Below are 26,140 nucleotides of genomic sequence, written 5' to 3'. Positions count from 1 at the left end.
CCTTCCCATAGAGTTGATCAGGTTGTTGAATGTGGCCTGTGGAATGTTGGCCCACTCCTTTTCAATGGCTGTGTGAAGTTGCTGGATTTTGGCAGGAACTTGAACATGCTGTCATATAGGCCAATCCAGAGCATCCCAAACATACTCAATGGGTGACGTGTCCCATGATTATGCTGACCATGCAGGAGCTGGGATGTTTTCAGCTTTCAGGAGTTCTGTATAGATCCTTGCAACATGAGGTAATGGTCGTGGATGAATGGCACAACAATGTCCCTCAGGATCTCAACACAGTATATCTGTGCATTCAAAATTTCTTCAATAAAATGCATCTATGTTCATTGTCCATATCCTACGCCTGCACATACCATAACCCCACCGCCACCATGGGTCTCTCAATTGACAATGTTGACATCAGCAAACCGCTCACCCACATGACGCCATACTTGCAGTCTACTATCTGCCCTGTGCAGGGAAAACCGGGATTCATCCATGAAGAGAACACCTCTCCAATGTGCCACACACCATCTCGGCAAAGAAGTGCTCACTAGCACAGATTTATACATGTGAACAGTTTTTGAGAGAAAAGGGCCATTTGTGCACATAGACAAAGTCTTAGATCTTTGAGTTAAGCTAATGAAAAATGGGAGCAACAACAAAAGTGTTGTGTTTATATTTTTGTTCAGAATAAATGATAGGTCACCATTGGGTCTTCTAGTGCTGTTCAATAGAACTGTGGGAGGTCTTTGCATTATAGCCATGATACATTTTCTAAAATGTGCACATGTTGTAGCCATCTGAGAGCAGCGTAATTTATGGTTTACAGCAGATTTTGAAGGCAGCCAAAAACTGCCAACACCCACTAATAGAACTTAAAAAAAAAAACATATCCACCAATTCCGTCCCTGATTTTCCAACACCATGTACCAAAGCCTTGGTTATCCAAGGGGACGTAGCGCTGGAGCAGCAGTATATATTATTCTCTTGTTTTACGTATATTGGTGACTGTGGTGGGTCTGTGACATTTTTTACCTTTATGAACAGGTGTTACATTTGGAAACTTAATAATTCCCCAATCAGTGGATGCCAGTTCCTTCCCTGTCTGACCACATCCTACTCCATAGACTTGAGTGGTATTCACGCGCAGAGTCATGCCAAAATGCCATGGGTGCTAAGAAACTGGCAACTAAGAACCTACACTAAATTTAATGGATAGGTTTTATTTATAGGCAGAAGGTTTCTGATAAACCTTAATGAGACTGATAACGTAGAGCAAATCAAAGTGATCTGCATTTTAGAGGATTCGAGGAAAAGAGAATATTTAAAGAATTGCTCGTCTTCGCTTGAGAAAGGATAATAATCAGAAGGTGCGCGCCCTTTACAATTACCCTTATTCTTGCTTTAATCTGAACTTCTGTGTAATATGGCCTCTCTCTTAACAATGATAATGAGTCTGGAAATAGTTACACAGATCATTCATGTAGAAAGAAAATAGCAGCAGTACAGCACCTCAAACAATAGGGATTTCACAGAAAAAGGATTTAAAGGTGTGGAGGTTGATGAAAACTGCCAGCATTTTTCACTCTGCTGCCCACTGTGATTTTACAACGTTTAATACTAGTACTTTAAGTATCACATCCTTGAAACAGGTGAGTTTTTAAAAGCAAGCATTTACAAGATGACCATAAGGATACGATACCAGCAGATGTGATGATCAAGACATCTGTAAGCAGAAGTCAAATATCTCATGGTAAGACATAGACTGGATGGACTAAGCTTCAACCATGTGTCCGGGAATTATAGTGAGGTTGGTATATGTTTTTGACAGAATTCATATAAAATGAATATAGTCAATGCAAATTGAAGAAAAAAAAACATCAAAGCACAAACTACTTCAGTTGATTCATACTTCAGTTGATTCAGGGCCTGCACCTCTATTCTCTAGTCATTGCTCCAATGCTCTAGCGTTCCCACATTTTTAAATAAAGATTATTTATACAAATGATCACTGCCGTCCGGATGAGCAGGGTCGCCCTGCCAGCTGATCAGTGAGCGCAAGTCTGAGCTGTCAATATGCACAGGTCAGGGGCGGTCAGTGCACACGCATCAGGGGCAGTCCTCTATAAACAGTTTTGGGCTAATAGATGTCACCATTTCCACCATTCCAATTCACTGAAGTTGCCACCATTTAACTTCACTTTAGTCCCTGATGCTTCCCTTCACTGGAGTCCTCAGTGCAGCCTAGGACTTGAAAACGAATAATTGCTTATTATAGTGGCTTACAAAACTATTCACCCCATAGGTGTTTTTATTAAATATTTTTGTGATCCAATTTGTGTGTGATGCATCAGCAGTTCATGACTAAATAGTCTAAGTTGGTGAAGTGAAATGAGAAAATTATAGGCAGAAATTAAATTTATGGGATCAAATAACTAAAAATCGGCATGTGCTCATGTATTCACCTTTTTTGCAATGAAGCCCCTAAACATTTCTGGGGTAAGCAATTACCTTCATAAGTCACATGCTTAGTGAACAGAAGTCCACCTGTGTGCAATCTAAGTGTCACATGGTCTGTCAGTATACAATGGGGGAAACCTCAAACCTCATCATCAACTACAAAAACCGTCTGACTGCTGTGCTTGCCAACAAGGGTTTTACCACCAAGTATTAAGTCTCGTTTGCCAGAGGGATGAAATACTTATTTCTCACTGCAAAATGCAAATAAATTGATATAATTTATACCATGTGATTTTCTGGATTTTATTTTTGATATTCTATCTCTCAAAGTTAAAATTAACCTACCTTTAAAATTATAGACTGTTCATGTCTTTTTCAGTGGGCAAACTTATGAAATCAGCAAAGGATCATACTTATTTCCCTCACTGTATACATAACTTTTCAGAAAGTCCACAGAGGCTACAACACTATTAAGTACAAGGCACCACTAACCAAACAACACCATGAAGACCAAGGAGATCTCCAAACAAGTCAGGGACAAAGTTGTTGAGAAGTACAAGTCAGGGTTGGGTTATAAAAAATATCCCATTCTCTGATGATCCTCGGATCATCAAATGGAAAAAACATGGTACCACAACAAACCTGCTAAGAAAGTTCCACCCACCAAGACTCTCAGTCCAGGCACAGAGACCCAGCACAGAGACCAAAGGTAACCCTGAAGGAGCTGCAACCACAATATGCCGTACACTCCATAGAGGTGGCCTTTATGGAACAGTGGGCAGAAAAAGCCTTTACTTACACACTCAAATTGTAAGTCTCATTTTGAGTTTGCCAAAAGACATGTGGGTGACTTCCCAGATGTATGAAGGAAGATGCTGTGATCAGATGAGACCAAAATTGAACCTTTTGGCCCCCAAGGTAAACGCTATCTCTGGCGCCAAACTAACACAGCTCATCACCCAAAAAGAAGAGCAACACCTGTTTCAGTCTGTCAGTGATTTGAGACTGGGATGGAGGTGCACCTTCCATCAAGACAATGGCCCAAAGCATACTGCTAAAGCAACACTCAAGTGGTTTAAGAGGAATCATGTAAAGGTTTTGGAGTGGCCTAGTCACAGCCCAAACCATAATCCAATATAGACTCTGTGGTCAGACTTGAAGATTGCTGTTCACCAGAGGAAACCACCTAACTTGAAGGAGCTGGAGCAGTTTTGCCTTGTGGAAAGGGCAAAAATCCCAATGAAAAAATGTGGAAAGCTCATAGAGACTTATCCAAAGTGACTTGTAGCACAAAAGGAGACTCTGCAAAGTATTAACGTTCGAGGTTCTTTGTTTTCTCAGATGGTAAAGCTGCCAACTCTTCTTGGCAAAAAGCCTCCAGTTCCTGTAAATTCCTGGTCTGTCTAGCATGAACTGCGCGCTTGAGATCTCCCCAGAGTGGCTCAATGATATTGAGGTCAGGAGACTGAGATGGTCTCTCCAGAACCTTCACTTTGTTCTGCTGTAGTCAATGACAGGTCAACTTGGCCTTGTGTTTTGGATCGTTGTCATGGTAGAACGTCCAAGGACGTCCGATACGTAGCTTCCGGGCTGATGAGTGGAAATTTGCCTCCAGTATTTGCTGATAATGTGCTGCATTCATCATTCCTTCAACTTTGACCAAGTTTCTTTCATACATCCCCAAAATATCAGTGATCCACCTCCGTGCTTTACAGTAGGAATGATGTTCCTTTCATCATAGGTCTTGTTGACCTCTCTCGAAATGTAATGTTTATGGTTGTGGCCAACAAGTTCAATTTTGGTCTCATCACTCCAAATTACCTGTTCCAGAAGTTTTGAGGCTTGTCTCTGTGCTGTTTTGCATATTGTAGGCTAGATACTTTGTGGCATTTACGCAGTAATGGCTTTCTTCTGGCAACTCAACCATGCAGCCCATTTTTCTTCAAGTGCCTCCTTATTGTGCATCTTGAAACAGCCACACCGCTAGTTTTCAGAGAGTCCTGTATTTCAACTGATGTTATTTGTGGGGGGTTTTTTGCATCCCAAATAATTTTACTGGCAGTTGTGGGTGACATTTTTGTTGGTCTACCTGACCGTGGTTTTGTTTTTACAGAGCCCCTGATTTTCCATTTGTTATTCACAGTTTGAACGATGGAGCCATAGGACCTGTGATCCAGTGGTGTCCATCTTTTTAGCATTGCATAAAAGTACCGTCGGCCACATTTTTGTGCATTTCTGAAAAGGACAGGACACCACTGAACAGAGGCTAGACAGAGTCCAGTGTAACTATTATTATTATTATTTATTTATATTTATAATTTGTAAAGCGCTGTGGAATATGTTGGCGCTATATAAATAAAAATTATTATTATTATTATTATTTATATAGCACCATTGATTCCATGGTGCTGTACATGAGAAGGTGTTACATACAAATTACAGATATCACTTACAGTAAGCAAACTAACAATGACAGACTGATATAGAGGGGCGAGGACCCTGCCCTTGCGGGCTTACATTCTACAGGATGGTGGGGATGGAGACAATAGGTTGAGGGTTGTAGGAGCACCAGTGTTGGTGAGGCGGTAGCTTCAGTAGTGGTGAGGAGTCAGCTGAGTCAGTGCAGGCTGTAAGCTTTCCTGAAGAGGTGGGTTTTCAGGTTCCGTCTGAAGGATTCGAATGTGGTTGATAGTCGGATGTGTTGGGGCAAAGAATTCCAGAGGATGGGGGAGATTCTGGAGAAGTCTTGAAGGTGGTTGGGTGAGGAGCGGATAAGTGTGGAGGAGAGAAGGAAGTCTTGGGAGGACCGGAGATTATGTGAGGGAAGATATCAGGAGATTAGATCAGAGATATATGGAGGAGACAGGTAATGGATGGCTTTGTAGGTCAGTATAAGTAATTTGAACTGGATACGCTGAGGGAATGGGAGCCAGTGAAGAGTTTTGCAGAGAGGGGAAGCGGAGGAGTAGCGAGGAGAGAGATGAATTAGTTGGGCAGCAGAGTTAAGGATGGACTGGAGAGGTGCTAGGGTGTTAGCAGGGAGGCCACAGAAAAGGATGTTGCAGTAGTCAAGGAGGGAGATGATGAGGGCATGCACAAGCATTTTAGTAGATTGACGGTTGAGGAAAGGACTGATACAGGAGATATTTTTGAGCTGGAGGTGACAGGAGGTGGAGAGAGCTTGGATGTGCGGTTTGAAGGACAGGGCAGAGTTAAGGGTTACTCCGAGGCAGCGGACTTCCGGTACCGGGCAAAGCATGATGTCGTTAATTGCGATAGATAGGTCAGGTATGGAAGATCTATGAGATGGAGGAAAGATGATGAGTAGGGTTGAGCGAAACGGGTCGGCCATTTTCAGAAGTCACCGACTTTTGGCAAAGTCGGGTTTCATGAAACCCGACCCGACCCCTGTGTGGGGTCGGCCATGAGGTCGGCGATCTTCTGAATCTGGTATCGGAATTCCGATACCGAGTTCCGATATGTTTGCGATATCGGGAATCGGTATCGGAATCCATATTTAAGTGTTAAATAAAGAATCAAAATAAAAAATATTGATATACTCACCCTCGGACACGCCCTGCTACTAACCGGCAGGCTTCCTTCCTAAGAATGAGCGCGTGAATGACCTGCGGTGACGTCGCGGCTTGTGATTGGTCGCGAGCGGTCACATGGACAAGCCGCGATGTCATCTAAGGTCCTTCACGCGCTCATTCTTAGGAAGGAAGGCTGCCGGAAAGAAGCAGGGCGCGTCCGAGGGTGAGTATATACCTAATAGGAATATTCTCACCCTTGGACGCGCCCTTCAGTGATCTTGGAGAGGGAGGTTATGGGGTTTGGGCATTGGTCTGGTATACAAAGGGGTTGTGGTGGTTGAACAATGAAGACTTGCCTTGTTTGGTCGATTTTTTTTTAAAGTGTGTGGCAAAGTCCTCATCAGAGATGAGGGAGGTTGGAGGGGGCAGTGGGGGAGGAGGAGGGAGTTAACGGTTTTGAATAACTTTTTGGGGTTGTAGGATAGGGAGGATAAGAGGGTTGTGAAGTAGGCCTGTTTAGCAGAGGTGAGAGCAGATTTTAAAGCGAGTGTTGCCTGTTTAAATACAGTGAAGTTGTCTTGCGAATGTGTTTTCTTCCAATGCCGCTCTGCAACCCTGGACAGTTGCCGGAGCTTTTTAGTGGTGTTATTGTGCCAGGGTTGTCTATTGATATGTCGCACTCTGCCATGAATGAGAGGGGCGACCGTATCAATAGCTGATGTGAGAGTGGCATTGTAGAAAGCAGTAGCAGTGTCTGTGTCGTGGAGTGAGGATATGGATATCAGTGGTAGGATAGAGTCAGAGAGCATGAGGGAGTCTAGGTGTGCAAGGTTTCTGGGGGTGCGCATGTTGCTGGACATGGGTGAACGATGAGGAGGACAGGGATGAGAAAGTGAGCAGATGGTGGTCTGATAGAGGGAGAGGGGAGGTGGTGAAGTTAGATAGAGAGCACTGTGGCTCAGTGGATAGCACTGCAGCCTTGCAGCACTGGGATCCTGAGTTCTAATCCCACCTTGGATAACATCTGCAAGGAGTTTGTATGTTCTCCCCGTGTTTGCGTGGGTTTCCTCTGGGTACTCCGGTTTCCTCCCAAACTCCAAAGACATACTGATAGGGAATTAAGATTGTGAGCTTCATTGGGGACAGTGATGATAAAGTGTGCAAACTGTAAAGCGCTGCGGAAAATGTTAGCGCTATATAAAAATAAAGATTATTATTATTAGAGCAGAGACGGGTGAAGACCAGGTCTAATGTATGTCCGTCGGTTACTTGTTTTATGTTTTATTAGGACAGATTTGTGGTTGAGGAGCAGGTCAGTAGAGGAGGACAGGTGGGGAGGTAAGAGTGCAGTGGAGATGATTATTTGGTTAGAGGGTGCTGGGGTTTGTGGATAGCAAAGGAGAAAGAGGATTAGTGGAGCAAACACTGTAAGGGCATATGTAAACATAATGAAGGAGTAAGATGGGTTAATAGAAAAGCTAGGTCCAAGTAATAAGTGCTTATTCAGCAGACATACCCAAAAGAGACAGATACATAGAGTGGAGTCCTGACTCCTGCCGTGACTAACTGCCGTTGAAATAACTGCAGCATCTGTATGCTTAGCTGCGTGATGCTTTGCTGCAGGGATGCACGTGCCTGACCCCACACGCGTGCACCACTTAAGATGCTACTAAATTTATAGGACTGAGTAAAGGATCAGGTGAGAGGGATTGTGGGACCAGATTGGGGATAAATTAGCAATTGGCCAACACCCCGGGGGAGGTTACATGATCAAAGGCACTGAGCCTGGCTACAACCATATGCTCTAACACCTCTTGCACAAGATAATATCTCCTGTGACCCCAGACTGGATGTGCAGCAGTAAGTATTGAAAATTAAATTTTGAAAACATTTAGCAGGCACATTAAAGTAATTGCTGCAGGATGATAGGCAGCAGTTGACAGGAAGCAGAGATTGTACCATTAAAGGGGAATGTTGCAGGATGATAGGCAGCAGTTGACAGGAAGCAGAGATTGTACCTGTGTGAGGAGAGGAGATGGATGTTAATTGCCAGCCGTTGAAATAACTGCTGCGTCTGTATGCTTAGCTGCGTGATGCTGCCTCATTATAGTGAATGGATCCATCAGGGGTTTCTTCTGTCACGTCACTCAGAGATTTAGATGGAAACCCTGATGTAGGTGCTCAGCGTAGTGTGCAGGATAAAAGTGATCATAAATGCTATGTAAAATGTTCCCAATAAAAGTTTGAACTCAGTCTGCAAAAATCAAGCTCTCACTCAGGTCCATCATCTGTTAATGGAAATATAGAGGCTTCCATGTTACTGGTAGCACAAAGCCTCTGGAAAAGTGAAATAGCTCCTCGCCCCCTCAGTAGAAATTCAGCAAATTCTTTGCTCCCAAATCCTAATGCCCCCCTCCCTTCTGAGCCCCAGTGTGCCTAAACCACATTTAGCGCCAACATGTTTGGCATTTCTGTAGCGATGAGAGCCCACCTAATTTACAGGTGCGCATCCCCAGAAGCATGAGCTGGGCATAATGTACTTGTCATTACAACGGCAGTTTGCAATTTTTACTCAGCAACATCCACTGCTGCTTGTCTCTAGAAAACAGCCCATGGAGTCAAAATTGTTATGACATCTTTAGATAAATTCCCAAAGGGTTATAATTTCCAAAATGGGGTTACTTGAGGGAGAATTCTGCTTTTTTAGCACTTAGGGGCTCTTTATATGGAATTCGCAAACTATTCTAGGAAAATCTGCTTTCCAGGAGGCAAATAGCGCTCTGTCCCTCCAAAGTCACTCCATCTGGCTAAGTAGTACTGCACAGCCACATATGGGGTATTGCCACATTCAGTAGAAATTTTGGTGCCATTTTTACCCATTTCCCATTATGAAAATGTAAAACTTGGGGCTAACACACAATCTTGATGGTAAAAATGTAAATTATTTTATCTTCACTGCTCAATGTTATAAAAGTCTGTGACACATCTGTGGTGTCAATACAGTTACTGCACCCCTAGATAAATTCATTGAGAGGTTTAGTTTGTAAAATGGGGTCACATATGGGGGGTTCTGCTATGTTGACACCTCAGGAGCTTTGTTAATGTAACATAGCACCCTCAAACAAGTGCAGCAAAATCTGCACTTTAATTTGGCGTTTCTTCCCTTCTGAGCTTTGCACTGTGCCTCAAAAGTAGTTTTTGATGACATATAGGCTATCGGTGAACTCAGGATAAATTGCACAGCAAATTTTTGGGTCCAGTTTCTCCTGTTACCCATGTGAAAATACAAAATTTGTAGCTAGGAAAGATTTTTGTGGGAAATATGTGATTTTTTATTTTATTTCACGGCTTAACGTTATAAACTTATGTGAAGTATCTGTGGGTTCAAGGTGCTCAATACACATCTAGATAAGTTCCCAGAGGGGTCTAGATTCCAAAACGGTGGAATTTTCACTGTTTAGGTACATCAAGGACTCTCCAAACGCGACATGGTATCCGCTAATTATTCCAGCAAATTTTACATTCAAAAAGTCAAATGCCACTCCTTGTTTTCCAAGCCCTCCCGTGCACTTAAACAGTTGTTTTCCTCCACATATTGGGTATCTGCACACTCAGGAAAAATTGCACAACAAATTGTATGGAGCAATTTCTCCTGTTACCCTTATGAAAATGCAAAATTTGGAGCTAAAATAGATTTATCTGGGAAAAATGTGATTTTTTTATTTTCACATCTTAACGTGATAAACTTCTGTGAAGCACCTGGGGTTCAAGATGTTGAATACACATCTAAATAAGTTCCCTAAGGGGTCTAGTTTCCAAAATGGTGTCACTTGTGGGGGGGTTTCCACAGTTTAGGCACATCAGGGGCTCTCAAAACATGACATGGCATCCGCTAATTATTCCAGCAAATTTTACATTTAAAAAGTCAAATGGTGCTGCTTTGCTTTCAAGCCCTACCGTGCGCCCAAACAGTTTTTTTCTTCTACATATTGGGTATCTGCGCACACAAATTGCATTGTTCATTTTCTACTGTTTCGCCCTTGCGAAAGTAAAAATGTAAATGTTTATTTTTTCCTTCCACATTCCAAAAATTCCCGTGAAGCACCTGAAGGGTTAATAAACTTCTTGGATATGGTTTTGAGTAACATGAAGGGTGCAGTTTTTAGAATGGTGTTACTTTTGAGTATTTTATGTCACATAGCATCTCAAAGTCACTTCAAATGTGATGTGGTCCCTAAAAAAATGGTTTGGCAAATCTTGTTGGAAAAATGAGAAATCAACTGGTCAACTTTTAACCCTTATAACTTCCTAACCAAAAAAAAATTGTTTTTCAATAATTGCATTGATATAAAGTAGACATGTGGGAAATGTTATTTATTAACTATGTTGTACGATATAACTCTCTGATTTAAGGGCATAAAAATTAAAAGTTTGAAAATTGCTAAATTTTCACCAAATTTCCATTTTGTAACAAATAAATGCAAGTCATATAAAAGAAATGTTACCACTATCATGAAGTACAATATGTCATGATTAAACATTCTCTGAATCAGTGAGATCCATTGAAACGTTCTATAGTTATGACTTAAAAAACTGACAGTGGTCAGAATTGTAAAAATTGGCCCGGTCAGGAAGGTGAAAACAGGCTTCGGGGTGAAGGGGTTAATGCATAGAAAAAATAAATTATTATACTCACATTCCCTCTTCTCCCCTGCACTGTGTCCTCTTCTGAAGCTGGCAGGTAACTTCAGCGTTCAAGCAACAGAAGCTCATGATGTCACTGCCATGCACCGCCAGTCACATGGACGCCGACATCAGCTGCTTGCCTATGATTGACCGGCAGCATGTATTGTATTACACAGATCTGTCGAGTCTGTGTGCTGCAATACACTTCAGCTGATTGTGCGTCTGAGGGTGCACATCCAGTTGAAGTTTGTGCAGGTTTCAGCAGGCCCCTCACCCGTCATTGTTACACCCCTGAATGGGACAATGTATCTGTAAATGGAAGTTCTAAATACTGTATTTTTTTAGACTATAGAATGCACTTACCAATACGATGCAAATTTCAGCTTTTGGGGGAATCATTCAGCACTCAGTGTGGCAGAATTTACTTTTTTATTTAGAACATACAGCAGTCATTAGTCTATATCAGTGCTTCCCAAACTTAAGTTCTCGCAGCCCCCAACAGATCATGATCTCCTTAGGAATTTCTATTCCTTTTGCACATGATTGCTTAATCAGCCATAATAGTCTAGCTATATCATTTTGTGACTAGAAATAGAGGAGACCAGCAACAAAAAACATGGTAAATACCTTGTACACCTCGCAGCAGAGCCAGCAGTTTATTAAAGCTTTTCAGACACCGGTGCTTGACTGGAAACGAAACAGTATCGTATAAAGTCCAATCAAGAGAAGCAGGAAACATTGGCAATTGGTGATGAGTTGCAATGATTCTTCTTTAATCAGCTAAAACAACACAAAGGTACAGGGGAGTGGGTGCAATCATGGACATGTCCCTTATCGTGGTCCCTGATTGCACCCACTCCTGTGAACCTATGTGTTGTTTTACCTGATTAAAGAAGTCATTGCAAGTGATCACCACGTGCCACTATTTCCTGCTTCTCTTGATTGGACTAGCTGTATCATTTGTTTCATCCCAGGTCAGTTGCTTCCACACATATTTGGCAAGCTAGGTCATCTTTTCTCCAGCCTGACTACCAGTCTAGTGCATACTCTCCTTTGCAGCGAGGAAGTCAGTCTCCCGACATCAAACAGCTTAGGCTAGGTTTACATCGCGTTAGGGCGGTTCGTTTAACGGATCCGTTACTAAGCGACACTGACGCAATGTAACTGATCCGTTAACGCACCTACTGCCATCCGTTATTGTAACGCATCCTAATGCATGTCAAAATCGGCATGCATTAGTGATGATGCACTACTTTGTGACGCACCCCCGAACCTGGTCTACCGCGTTTTCGGGTGCGTTAGGTCTAACGCAAAGCGAACGGACGCATTCGCTGTACATAGACCTCTTTTACCAAAGCATGCCAATGCAATGCTACCATGCATTAGCGCAATCATACAAACAAAGTGAATTTGGGCATCAGAGTTAGGGCATCCGTTTAACAGATACGTTAAATGGATGGCACTAATGCGATGTGAACCTAGCCTTAGACACCCTCCTTGTTTATATGTTCTCCATGGAGCAGAAGACATTATTTCCGCATTACATTAGACAGCATTGATATATTAATCCCTACCATGATTATCAAAGTTATAAATGTCCTCTGATTACACTGTGTGTCTATAGAAGCAGGTGTGTGCAGCTTCAGCCTCCAGTGTATTTCCATGTGATACATGCTCAGCAGATTACTACTATATGATTTTTGTGGGCTTTCTGTGTGGTGGATACAATTACATAGGCAGTATTGGGTACCTGGCCTGCAGAATAAGCATAGGATCAGCAACTTAGGAGTTATTTGTTTTATTAGCTGTGGGCCAAGATCACAGGATTAAAGGTTTAGTTGCTTCTGAATATTTGTCGATATTAAAAGTTTGTTACTTACCTTATGAGGCTTTGATTGGCATCTAGCCTTTACTGTGGCCAAGAAGTCAATCAGCTTGCTACCCTCATTAGAAGAAGAATTCTAATGAGTAAGTCTCAGGGAACATGACCTTGAGTTTTCAGTTTCATAAATGTTCATTTGATTTTCATTTGACTTAGAATGGATAATTCATAGGTGAAATTTCAACATTTCCTTTTTGTAAAACACATTCCAGGAACATATCTGCTCCTAGTTGTCTTAAATGGGCTTTCTATTTTGATGAAAATACCTATACATGTATAAATGTTATTCTTGCCACGAAAATAATCATATGTTGTTTTTTCATTTGCCTATAGTCCCTTTCCATCCTCTGCACTGCTTCTTTACTTCCTCAAGCAGCAGCGAAGAGGCATATCAGTGGTCTCAGTGTGATTTGTTTCATGCTTCTTATGCAATTTGTGATCCACAGCTCTGCCCTCTTCCCTCCTTACCTCTTTGTTGTTGGTCCGCTCCTCATCCTCCTGTTTCCTTGTTTGCTCCCTAAGTTTGTCACAGTGATATCCACTGACATGTACAGCATATGCACAAAACGAGCAACTGTCAGCTAGTTCTGTGCATGCACTGTACACATAGCACTGCAGCCTGTCCCAAAATGGGAAATCATTGATGATGTCACATCGACAGGGCAGGGAGTCTTCAAACCTCTTAAAATATGAAAAAAGCATGTCAATGTGAAATATATGAAATATGAATAGCAATCTGGCTTTTGAATATTAGGAAAAAAGAATGAGACGTTTTGCAACAAATTTGGCCCAATAATGTCTGCCCATCAACCATTGTCAAGGTGGTCTCAAAGACTGATGGGTCCCTAACCAGAGGGAATACCTCTCTTAGGCTGATGTCTGAATTCCTGAGTGAATGTGTCCCTGGTATGCACCAATTCAGACAAGTTTGGATGTACCAGTCAGTTTTTTTTGTTATTTCTATGTTAGCTTACTGACTCCACCCTTCACCATGTGGTAATTTTAATTACAGCAGGTTCCTACCGACCCATAAATGCTGGCATTGCTGACAGAGGTGTCCACATTCACCTAGGAATTCAGACATCAGCCTAAGAGAGGTATTCACACTGGTTAGCACGATAGAGTGCAAACTTTTGTATATTGTATATGGAGGTAGCTGCTCCTGGTATGCACCTATTCAGACTAGTTTGGATGCGCCAGTCAGTTTTGTGTTGCAAACCTCTCAAAGTCTTGTGACCAGTTGACATGATGTAATTACAGCCAGATCACAATAGAAGAATATAGGTCATGTGATCCCAGAAGACTGGGAAAGAGAAACTTCCTCTAAATTGTAGACCGCCTAGAGGGGGACTAAAAAGGGGAAAACACTTTTCACAAGCAGCCCCTTTATGTGTACTCTAGTGTTGACAGAAACAAATGTTCTTATTGGACAATCCCCAGTGCACAGTTCAAGAAACTGATTGAATTCTGACAAATATCAGATCTACCAGGGACCAGGTTATACTGTAAGTGTCAAATACAGAAAGAGAACTTACCGTATATACTCGAGTATAAGCCGACCCGAGTATAAGCTGACCCCCCTAATTTTGCCACAAAAAACTGGGAAAACTTATTGACTCGAGTATAAGCCTAGGGTGGAAAATGCAGCAGCTACCGGTGAATTTCAAAAATAAAAATAGATGCTCCATACCATTCATTATGGTCCCATAGCTGTGCCATAGAAAGCTGTGCCATATAGTGCTCTGCACCGTTCATTATTGCCCAATAGCTGTACCATAGAAAGCTGTGCCATATAGTGCTCTGCACCGTTCATTATGGCCCCATAGCTGTGCCATATAGTGCTCTGCACCGTTCATTATTGCCCCATAGCTGTACCATAGAAAGCTGTGCCATATAGTGCTCTGCACCGTTCATTATTGCCCCATAGCTGTGCCATATAGTGCTCTGCACAGTTCATTATTGCCCCATAGCTGTACCATAGAAAGCTGTGCCATATAGTGCTCTGCACCGTTCATTATTGCCCCATAGCTGTGCCATATAGTGCTCTGCACCGTTCATTATTGCCCCATAGCTGTGCCATATAGTGCTCTGCACCATTCATTATTGCCCCATAGCTGTGCCATATAGCGCTCTGCACCGTTCATTATTGCCCTATAGCTGTGCCATATAGTGCTCTGCACCGTTCATTATTGCCACATAGCTGTGCCATATAGTGCTCTGCACCGTTCATTATTGCCCCATAGCTGTGCCATATAGTGCTCTGCACCGTTCATTATTGCCCCATAGCTGTGCCATATAGTGCTCTGCACCGTTCATTATTGCCCCATAGCTGTGCCATATAGTGCTCTGCACCGTTCATTATTGCCCCATAGCTGTGCCATATAGTGCTCTGCACCGTTCATTATTGCCCCATAGCTGTGCCATAGAAAGCTGTGCCATTGCTGCTGCTGCTGCAATAAAAAAAATGACATACTCACCTCTCTTGCTTGCAGCTCCTCAGCGTCCCGTCCCGGCGTCTCTCTGCACTGACTGATCAGGCAGAGGGCGGCGCGCACACTATATGCGTCATCGCGCCCTCTGACCTGCACAGTCAGTGCGGAGAGACGCCGGGAAGATGGAGCGGCGCCCGGCGTGTGGAACGCGGACAGGTGAATATGTAATACTTACCTGCTCCCGGCGTCCCGCTCCTTCCCCCGGACAGCTGGTCTTCGGTGCCGCAGCCTCTTCCTCTATCAGCGGTCACCGTTACCGTCATTAGAGGAATGAATATGCGGCTCCACCCTTACGGGAGTGGAGTCCATATTCATTTCTCTAATGAGCGGTCCCACGTGACCGCTGTACAGGGGAAGAGCTGCGGCACCCGGAGACCGTGGGACTGCAGGGACAGCGCCAGGAGCCCCGGAAGCAGGTAAGTATGCCTCAGCGCCCTCTCCCCCTCACCCGCCGACCCTGCCGCCGACCGTGACTCGAGCATAAGCTGAGAGGGGCACTTTCAGCCCAAAACTTTGGGCTGAAAATCTCGGCTTATACTCGAGTATATACGGTATTTAGGGAAAAGTATGAACTTGAGAGATGTCTAGATGGATGTTGGAATCAAGTGGGTTTATTAAATGATCAGTAGCAGTTTTGTGGATTAAAACAGTTGCCAATGAAGGCACTTACATTTCGACAATAATTTGCAACTTTTCTGTCGATTGTTAACCTTTAAAAGAAAAGTATGGGAGATTAAACGGAGGGAGGTAAACAAATTTACAATTGCTTATGTCATAAAATGTTCAAGGCCATTGAGCCTACATGGCATGGTTGTAAGCCTGAATATTATATGGTAACCTTTAAATACTGACTAAACTTTTCTACAAACTTTTATAGTTTTTGGCCTTTTAATTCCTTATAGATTAGTGGGGATTCAGGTCCTGCTACTTCCATTGATTGCTGTAAAGATGTAGATTTTGGTTTCTTAGAGCAAACGATAACGCAAATTCTTTAACATAGTGTGCTCCTTGATGTTAAAACTACCACACGAGATGCCAGTCTTAGTAAAGGAGCCCCTAAATTTGCCTTGCTCAGTAATAATGGCAGGAGAAAAATGTAAAATTCTAACCCAATTAAAGAAACTGAAAATAAAGATGGCTGTCAGTTTCCAGTGATTGGAAACTCATAGCTAAATGGATGCAGATATGTTCACACGTAACCTAGAGAAGATTATTATATTTGGGAAAAATGGGTTAGGGATTAATCAAATCTATAATAACCATATAATGAAGCATCAGTTTGCTGGCGAGTTCTTCCATGACACAGTTAGTGTTCCAGCCTTGATATTCTTGGATGAACTAGATTATGGCTTTGGATATTGTAATCACAAGAACAGAATAATCTGCAAAACGCGAATGGAACAACATTCATCAGCCTATCTCAGAATTAACTTGCCTTTATGTGTGGCATAAAAGGCAAAATGAAAGTCTATCGAAATGTGAACATTTCCAAAAGTTTATGATTATTATTATTATTTATATTATTTTTATTGTTGCCTTTAAATGATAAAAACATAGTGAATTAATTGTATTCCTCTTAAGATTTAGTATATTCCAATATCAAAACTAGGAGGAGTATATAAAGTTATGACTACGTAAAGCCAAATAAATATATGAATATAGACAATATATGTGAAAATTGTATGGAGGGGTTTCTAAAATGAATTTACGACTGGAATTATTATTTTTAATGTTATGAAAATGAATGATATTAACGTCTCTTCTTTTCTTTGCAGTATACAGCGACGGCTATCATTACAATTACCCATCCTCCACCATGCCTACTTGCCATCAATAGGTGGCGTGGATGCAAGCTGTGCCAGTCCGTGTGTAAGCCCCAGTGCCAGCCCCCGGCACAGACATGTGCAGCCTTCCTTCCAAGTCATGGTCTCTGGCCTGTAGAAATGGCTGAAACAGGCTTCCTGGACTACTCCTGTAATTTCTCAAGAAAGACTCAACCGCACATTCTGATATCGAATCTTTGCTAGACACGTAACATTTGCTCTTAATATACGGAGACAGAGGAATTCTAAGGATGTCACCCTGGGAGGCCGATTTCACCCAGCATGGGCTTTTAGTGAAAGAGTTAGAGAGATGCACAGAGTTATACCTGGAGCCTTATTTGTGGAGTTTTTATTTCTTTACTCAGAAGACTCAGATAAAATAATTCTTCCCAAAACTCTACGAGCAAAAGAACAAGGAGACAGAATTCTGAAACTTGCACAAAGGAAATAAAGAAATTTGGAAAGAAGTAACTTTTTAAATCCAACTCACAACGCTACCATTATGGCTGCTATGAACTTTGGTTAGTACACTTTATACACATGTAAAAACATTTTAAAAAAATGGAAAAAAAAATATTAATAAACAAAAAAATAAATAAAAAAAAGAGGAGACAGCACAGCTAGGAATTATTTACAGAGAAACACACATGGGTTTGCACAATTCTGCGGAGATGCTGAATGCATCCATTATGATAAGCCCTGTCAAAAATAAACACAAATGATCCCTCAGGTGACAGCGAGACATGCAGTATTACCAAGGTTTTGTCTCTGTAACTGGACTACGCTGTTTTTACAATGGTATATACTTCAAGCAGTATGGAGTCAACAGGAAACCGCGGTTCTACTGTACTGAGCCAGAACAATTTGCAGCACAGCACTTCTGAGAATTTAGGAACGGAAAGGTTCCTACGCTCGCCATTTGGGACTATGTTTTATCAAGGTTTCTGTATTTTTTTGTAATGCACAGAACTGAGCGACTTGCAGGCTTGGGACCTAGTAAATAGCTTATATGTCACAAGATGGATGATTTGTCACAATTTGTGTTTGATTTGTTCCATACAGTGCCACAGAAAAAAAAAGTACAATAAAACCAATGTTACTGTGGATTCAGGTTCCTTAGGCATTCCCGCACTGTTTAACGACATATGCCGTTTCGCCAGAATTGTGTTACGTTTTCTTCATTAATGAATTCAGCCAACCCCCAAGTATTTTTCATCAGGTTCAGAGAACTTCATGGGACTAACAGTCCGCTTTCTGAAACAAAGGTCGTGAATTGATCAGAGAGGATTAAAGTTCTTTACAAATTTTGTACTACATTGTACGTATATATATATACACCGAGTTTGATTGGTAAATGCACCAAACGATGAATATGCATTGGGGAAAATTTTATATTTGGAATATGAGAGTGAACACTATGAGCCATCAATATTTGAACCCAGTCTCATACTAAACTAAATCCAAGTACTATAAGACTCGCTCATCAGAATGATGGAAATAGCACAAGATGGCAGGCACTTTCCTTACACATTAGTCTGTCTCATCGTATGTGCACGGTTTTAATGTCTATCTCTGAACCTCGTGCTATAGCTTCCATGTGAGATTAAGAGTTTAGTAACTTTGTTAATACATTGTATTACTTGGACTGAAACTGGCATGATTTATAGGCTAAATCTGCTTTCATAGTTCTGCAGTCTTCAGAGCTGAACTCTCCCAGCATTCTCTGCTGTTCCAATGTCTGCATGGAGCTTTATCTGCTGATTTCATTTAAACTGTAGAACGATGAATTGTTATAGGGCTGTGTCTGAAAACAAGGTTGCTTGTTTCTTTGTTTTTATTGAAGACCATCAGAACTGTGAATACAACTCTGGGCAGGATGTATCTCTGGTTCAGTAAGAGATATGTAATGCATTGTATTAATAAAGCTGCTTGTCTTGCCATTTAATTACACTCATGTAACCTTAAAGGGGTGTCTGCTTAATAGGAATCGGTCACCAGGTTTTTGCTACACCATCTGGCAGCAGCATAATGTAGGGGCAGAGACTCTGATTCCAATGATGTATCGCTTAGTTTACTGGGTGCAGGAGTTGTGACACAATCAGAGTTCTTAGATGTAGCAGACCTGAGAAAGCTGCCCCCGCCAACACAACAGATCGCTTTTTGCATAGTCTGTTGACAATGAGCTGCTTATCACAGAAGGCAGCACACTAGGACTAGCAAGTTTGTGCTAACTTGTTTAAGCAATGATAATGTCTTGCTGACAAAACCTTAATTGTAAGTAAACTACACCACACAGCCTGATAAGTGACAGATCATTAAATTCAGTGTTTAACCTCTTCCTCATGCTGTACTCAGATTGCATAGCAAAAACAGATTCTCTTTAAGGCACCTGTTCCTTACTCTAGCTTTCCCCTGGGTGACATCCTGCTGCCCATTGACAGGACGTTATAAGATGACGTAAGATGGTGGCAGTCACATAATTTAGTGACCCCTTTCCTGGCTTCTCCTCTCGATGTTAATTTCTGTGCACGTACTGAAAATCAGATAATTGCGATGACTGCAGGCGCAGATACAGGACATTGTAGAATAACCATTTATGACACATTAAGGAGTTTTACAATAAAAGTGACCAACTGCATTAAAAGTAGAGAAATCCACCGCACTCTCAAAAGTTGACATTACAAGTGTTTTTATCTAACGGTGAAAACACACGAAAATAATGTGAGATAAAGGTTGAACAAGTGAAAAACATTTTGATGTTCCGATCCGTCTCGGGCCTTTATCGTTGAGTCAATTAATTCTAATGCCAGGGTATGAAGGATATAGTATGCAGGATGAGCTGTGCACCTATGGCTCTGCCATAACCCTGGTGACACTTGCATATGGACACAACAGGCACCTAGGATTCCGTTTTCTTGGCTGCAGTGCCATACATGAATATCTCATCCCACAGAGATCCTGATTACCGGGCTGCTGGCTGAAGTTTTGATAAAATCACAGTTTTATCTTCTGTACATCTAGCAGTTCTCTGAATGCTGAGCTCTTTATAACCCCGCCCACATCACTGATTGGCAGATTATGCACAGTGCACACAGAAATCTGCCAATCAGCAATGGGGGCGGGGTTATTCCTAACTTATGTATATGAAGAACTACATGGCAACAGGTTTACCAGTCATTTCGGCATAATCTCCTGCTGATAAAACTGTGATTCTATCAAAAACAAGATCTCTGTCACTACATTATGCTGTCATCAAATTAGGTGGCAAAAACCCAGCGATGAATTCCTTTTAAGATTTCTATTAAATGTTCTTGCCTGTAAATGGAGTGTTTTAGATAATTCAACTACTGCCACAATCCCTTGCACATTAAAACATCTATTAAAGTCACCTTAAAAAAGGCAGAAGTACAACAATTACCGTCCTTCACAATCCTTCATCTCTATAGAACCATAATTTTATATCCATCCCATAATATATGTTCTGTTCCTTTTGGATATTAAAAATTTGGACCTGAAAGTGGTCAAGGTCCAGCTCTCCATGGTTGTGACAACTTCTGTTTTCCCACTTTCCATCCTCTCTGTGCTATTTTCACCTACTGTGTGATAAGTCTGATAGCGTCATCTTTTCGAATATGAATGAATTTTGAGCGTAAATGAACGGTACCAAGCATTAGGTAAACGGCGACAGTGTTTTTGTTACCCCTCACAATAATAAGTAATAGCACCACAAAACAATAGAATTCACGGTTACCAAAACGTAACTTAAATATCAATGCTGAGGTTTGTTTTAGATAGACATACAGTAAATGGTAAAAGTGTCTTGATACTCATTTATATGTATTAACAGCCATTTAATTGTATTCAAATCTGTAGTTTTACTTGTTTGATAAAAAAAGAGAAAACCTTATTGAGAATGGTGTTGTTTTTTTCATTTAAAAGCTACGAGTGAGCTGTGCAATGTACAGTGTCCGAGGCAGTCCTCCGTCCTTACAGCAATAATTAGAACAGTCCGGTGTAACCGCGTGTGGACTCTGAATGTTCTGTAGTCTGAAACATTTCCTTCCTTTCCCATATTCTTACCAAATAGAATAACGGTTTATTGTGACATGAACCATTGTATTTTGGCTTACACTGACGTTTTGTTACGCAGTCCATGCAATTACCTGACATGATGGAAAAATGTTAAAAAAATATCACTTAATCTTAAAGGGAACCTATCCGGTGACTCATGAAAGAATATTTTGAAAAGTAAGCAGGGGACTATGACTGATGACCAGCCCATGGCAGTTCCTCTGTGACTTCTTATTGCCCCGCTCCTGATGACTGACATGTATGGAGAGACCTTTCAGTTATGGGGAGCGTGGCAGTAGGAAGGATGCATACCTTGGACAAGTCATCAAGATGCCTAGTCATGGCCAGTTGTTCAAAGTACACTGAACAAAAAATATAAACGTAACACGTTTGTATGACCACAATAAAAGGCCACTCTAAAATGTGCAGTTTTACAGTATTGAGAGGGTCAAGGGGATCAGAAAACCAGACAGTATCTGGTGTGACCAACATTTGCCTCACACAGTGCAGCACATCTCCTTTGCATAGAGTTGATCAGTTGTTGATTGTGGCCTGATCATCTTCACTGGCTGTGCAAAGTTCTTTCATGGCAGCATACTCACTGGACATGTCAGCCATGCTTGGGATGCTCTGGATCGGGGGTTACGACACGTTCCAGCCAATAATCCAGCAACTTTGCGCAGCCATTAAAGAGGAGTGGACCATTATTTCACAGGCCACAATCAACAACCTGATCAACTCTATGCAAAGGAGATGTGTTGCACTGCGTGAGGCAAATGGTGGTCACACCAAATACTGACTGGTTTTCTGACCCACCCGTGGCACCCCAATACTGTAAAATTGCACACTTTAGAGTGACCTTTTATTGTGGCCACCAGTGCTGTAACTATAAACTTCAGGGTCCCGGGGCAAAACTTCATAGTGGGGCCCCTCAACATTTCAATCACTAGAGGTTGTGCGGAACGTGGTGAAGCCTGCTATGCATGATAGTCTCTCCTGTCCTACGGGTGACATTGTCTGACAGGAATATAGGAGCTGGGTATTTCATGAGAAATTAAAGTATTAAAATACAATTTTTTACCAGCAGTTTGGGGCCCCTTGGGTGGTTGGGGCCCCGGGGCAGTGCCCCGGCTGCCCCGGTTGTAGTTACGGCCCTGGTGGACACCCTAAGGCACACCTGTGCAATAATCATGCTGTCTAATCAGCATTGATATGCCTCACCTGTCAGGTGGATAAATTATCTCAAGGAGAAGAGCTCGCTAACACAGATTTAGACACATTTTCAAACAATATTTGAGAGAAAAAGTCCTTTTGTGTATATAGAAAAAGTATTAGATCTTTGAGTTGAGCTCAGGAAAAATGGGGAAAAAAAACAAGTGTTGTGTTTATATTTTTGTCAGTGTATATTTCTTCTGCTGCAGAGTTTCAGACTAAACCATGCACCTCTGCAGTAACACAACCAGTGTCTGATCCATGCTTCCACTGGTTCAGGCAACATGAGTCAACTGTTTCCGCTTCAAGGGAACCTGTCATGTCTACAAAATTCTATTAACTTGCAGATATAGGATTAATCTGCAGGTTAATAGCAATACAATATGTCCGGCAACCTTACTGAAAGCATGGCTACCAGGAGAAAATGAACTTTATTCCTCTCGGGAGATGACATCTTTCAGTCATAGGGCTGTGCCCGTAACGGCTATAGTCATCACTCACAGCATTCTAAATGGCGGCTGTCAGCACACCCTGGCATTCTGCTTCGCAGTTCGCTCTGCAAAGATGCGCTGCAGGATGATCTGTCAGAGTGCGGGGTCATGATTACAGCTGCCGCTTACTGTGTACTGAGGGGTGACTGTAGCCACACTGGGCACATCTCTATGACCTAAAGTTGGCAGCTCCTGGGAGAAATAAAGCTTATTTTCTCTCAGTAGCTGCAAATCAGCATTAAGTATTATACGGCTATTAATCTGCCGATTGACCCTTTATCTCCAGGTTAATTGCATTTGGGGACATGACATTTCACCTTTGAAGAGGATAAATATACTGTATTTTTTTACGTAGCCTAAATGTTGGTGTTCTCCTAAATCTGGCTTTGTTTTTCCTTTGTTCTTACTTATCTCCAGTCCTGAGATATGGCACATGCCTCCCTGCACATAAACTTTTGTAGCCAAGTGGGCATGGTCCTTTGCTCTTCTCTGTGGAGGTCTTCTTTAGAGCCACACTCAGTTGGCTTAAAAGACCAAATTTAGATACAGGGAGAATGGGGCCATATTTCAGGAATGGAGAGGCGCAGGAACAAAAGAAAATGCCCGATTTAGAAGAATAGTGGCATTTACATCAAGTAAGCAAAATTCCATATTTAGAGCAAGCAACAAGTCTTCTTGAAGGAAATGGCACAAGGAAATTATGTACATTATGGTATGCCCTGTCAAGGACATGAATGAATGGTGCATAATTCAAAAAGCCTGTCGGAGTCATGTATGACCTTCTCTGGACATGTACTCGGCATAACACAGTGTGCACATTTTGCCAGGAGTGTTACTATCAATCCCTCATAATAAATGCTTCTTCCTCGTGTGCTACTAGTTTATTACTGATCATTTCCCATGGATTTTAAGGCCAGCTACACTGATCCAACTGACACCATCATCTCCTAGAAGGAAAATTGCTGAAATCGACATACAATTTGTATGTGCTAGCTAGACAGCTCTTTCCTCATCTAGTGGGCTAGTAGTGCTTTGACCGTCTAAGCATGTTGTATGAATATTCTCTATGAGAGAATTGTTTATAGTGACTGGGTAGCCTGCCCCCACAAAGTGGCTATCCAACGGTGTGTTGACAATAGGAGTGCCTAGAGGGGACTTTAATGTAGGCAGACAGATTTATGTGTTTGAGAATGAAAAATCACTAATAGCACTAGGTCCATCTCATTTATTTGCCTGCACTTTCATAAAATGCCCAGAGTAACAATGAAAATGAACAGATGATTTCATTGAATGTAATCTTATTTATTGGTTTTCCTTCCAATATAAGCTACAGTATATTGATTCCTTAAGCACAAACACAATACATTTACACTGTCCATTACATGAGATAGCAGAATTGTCATATTAAGCACGGACAAGTCTCAATGAATCACTGACTATTTTGTATTTTGCCAAACTTAATCTGGATCACTCCTGGGACATAAGACACATGTATATAAAGTAAACACACATGATGGTAGAAAAAAACTTTGCAATAGCTGAAATAAAAGTGTTGGTCTTCTGGAGATGAGTGAGGGCGTCCGTGTTTGTGAATCTTCACTGTGTGCCAGTTGTCCATAGCAAAGTCCATGAGGCTCATTGTCTTAATATTTCGTATGCCTCTGTTTTACTTTCTAGTACACGTCATGACCCTACTACTCACCAGATCATTTACAATGCCTTGTTCATGGAGTCCACAGCACAAAATGAAGTGTACTGTACAGAGCCTGTGCCAGATGGCAATTTCCAATTCTGTTATTGCACAAATGCTTTAAGACTAGACTGGAACTGCCAGGATGAACGTGAAACTGGAAATTTTCTTGTATCATTATACTGCATGATATCGATTTTTAATAAATCATTAATCTGTTTTTATGAATAAAATATTTAAACATACTAGATTCTCACAATTTATGTGCCTGAAGACAATACCATGTCTTAAATTTGTATTTCTTTATTAACATACTGTACACAGGGTTCTAATAGCAGGTTAGAGTTTCTGAAAACCCATGCAAAGTTCTACGAATTTACAATTTTAAAATCATGATGTTATTTTTGTTTTATAAATCTTCAAAAATAATGTCTGGATTTTTGGAACTTTTTTAAGCTTCAATTAGAGGAAAAAGATCAGCTAGAATAATGAAAATTCAGTTTGGAGTGCAATTCTACAATCTTTCACTCAACCTTTATTATTTGCAAATAGTTCCAAGCAGGTGAAACCTTGAATGAAATATCATCTTGTCTTTATACTGGAGTACTGTCACAATGTCCATGTTAATATAGAACTGAAAGGAACAGAATAATGGTCAATGTGTTTTTTTACTTGACCAATTTCAAATCAATGAAGACTTTATCAGTGACCATCTTGTTCACTCAGTACAGGGGCGGACACAAGCAGCAATGGGCCCCTGTGCAGGAAATACGTCGAGGCCCCCCTCATGCATGTACACTGTGTATAAAATGCCTATAATAACATATGCGTATACACAGCAGAAGATACACACACACACTAGCCCTATATACATAGCAGCACACACAAACACACACTAGCCCTATATACATAGCAGCACACACACACACTAGCCCTATATACATAGCAGCACACACAAACACACACTAGCCCTATATACATAGCAGCACACACACACACTAGCCCTATATACATAGCAGCACACACAAACACACACTAGCCCTATATACATAGCAGCACACACACACACACTAGCCCTATATACATAGCAGCACACACACACACACTAGCCCTATATACATAGCAGCACACACACACACACTAGCCCTATATACATAGCAGCACACACACACACACACACTAGCCCTATATACATAGCAGCACACACACACACTAGCCCTATATACATAGCAGCACACACACACACACACTAGCCCTATATACATAGCAGCACACACAAACACACACTAGCCCTATATACATAGCAGCACACACACACACTAGCCCTATATACATAGCAGCACACACACACACACTAGCCCTATATACATAGCAGCACACACACACACACTAGCCCTATATACATAGCAGCACACACACACACACTAGCCCTATATACATAGCAGCACACACACACACACACACTAGCCCTATATACATAGCAGCACACACACACACTAGCCCTATATACATAGCAGCACACACACACACACACTAGCCCTATATACATAGCAGCACACACAAACACACACTAGCCCTATATACATAGCAGCACACACACACACTAGCCCTATATACATAGCAGCACACAAACACACTAGCCCTATATACATAGCAGCACACACACACACACACACACTAGCCCTATATACATAGCAGCACACACACACACACTAGCCCTATATACATAGCAGCACACACACACACACACACACTAGCCCTATATACATAGCAGCACACACACACACTAGCCCTATATACATAGCA

General features: G+C 41.7%; 1 protein-coding gene across 1 annotated transcript in view; it reads left to right on the top strand.

The window, feature by feature from the left end:
• The window catches only part of GABBR2 (gamma-aminobutyric acid type B receptor subunit 2), a 1,202,616-nt gene extending 1,181,839 nt beyond the window's left edge, over positions 1–20,777 (top strand). The window contains exon 19 of the mRNA XM_077269688.1: positions 16,823–20,777. Within this exon, the coding sequence (XP_077125803.1) occupies positions 16,823–16,988 (166 nt within the window). The 3' untranslated portion in view covers positions 16,989–20,777. The remainder of the gene's footprint in view (positions 1–16,822) is intronic.
• Positions 20,778–26,140: the final 5,363 nt, after the last annotated feature.

The sequence above is a fragment of the Ranitomeya variabilis genome, chromosome 6, assembly GCF_051348905.1.
Source record: "Ranitomeya variabilis isolate aRanVar5 chromosome 6, aRanVar5.hap1, whole genome shotgun sequence".
Lineage (NCBI taxonomy): Eukaryota > Metazoa > Chordata > Amphibia > Anura > Dendrobatidae > Ranitomeya > Ranitomeya variabilis.
The sequence above is the reverse complement of the archived record's forward strand: the minus strand, read 5'-3'. Positions and strand labels throughout refer to the sequence as shown.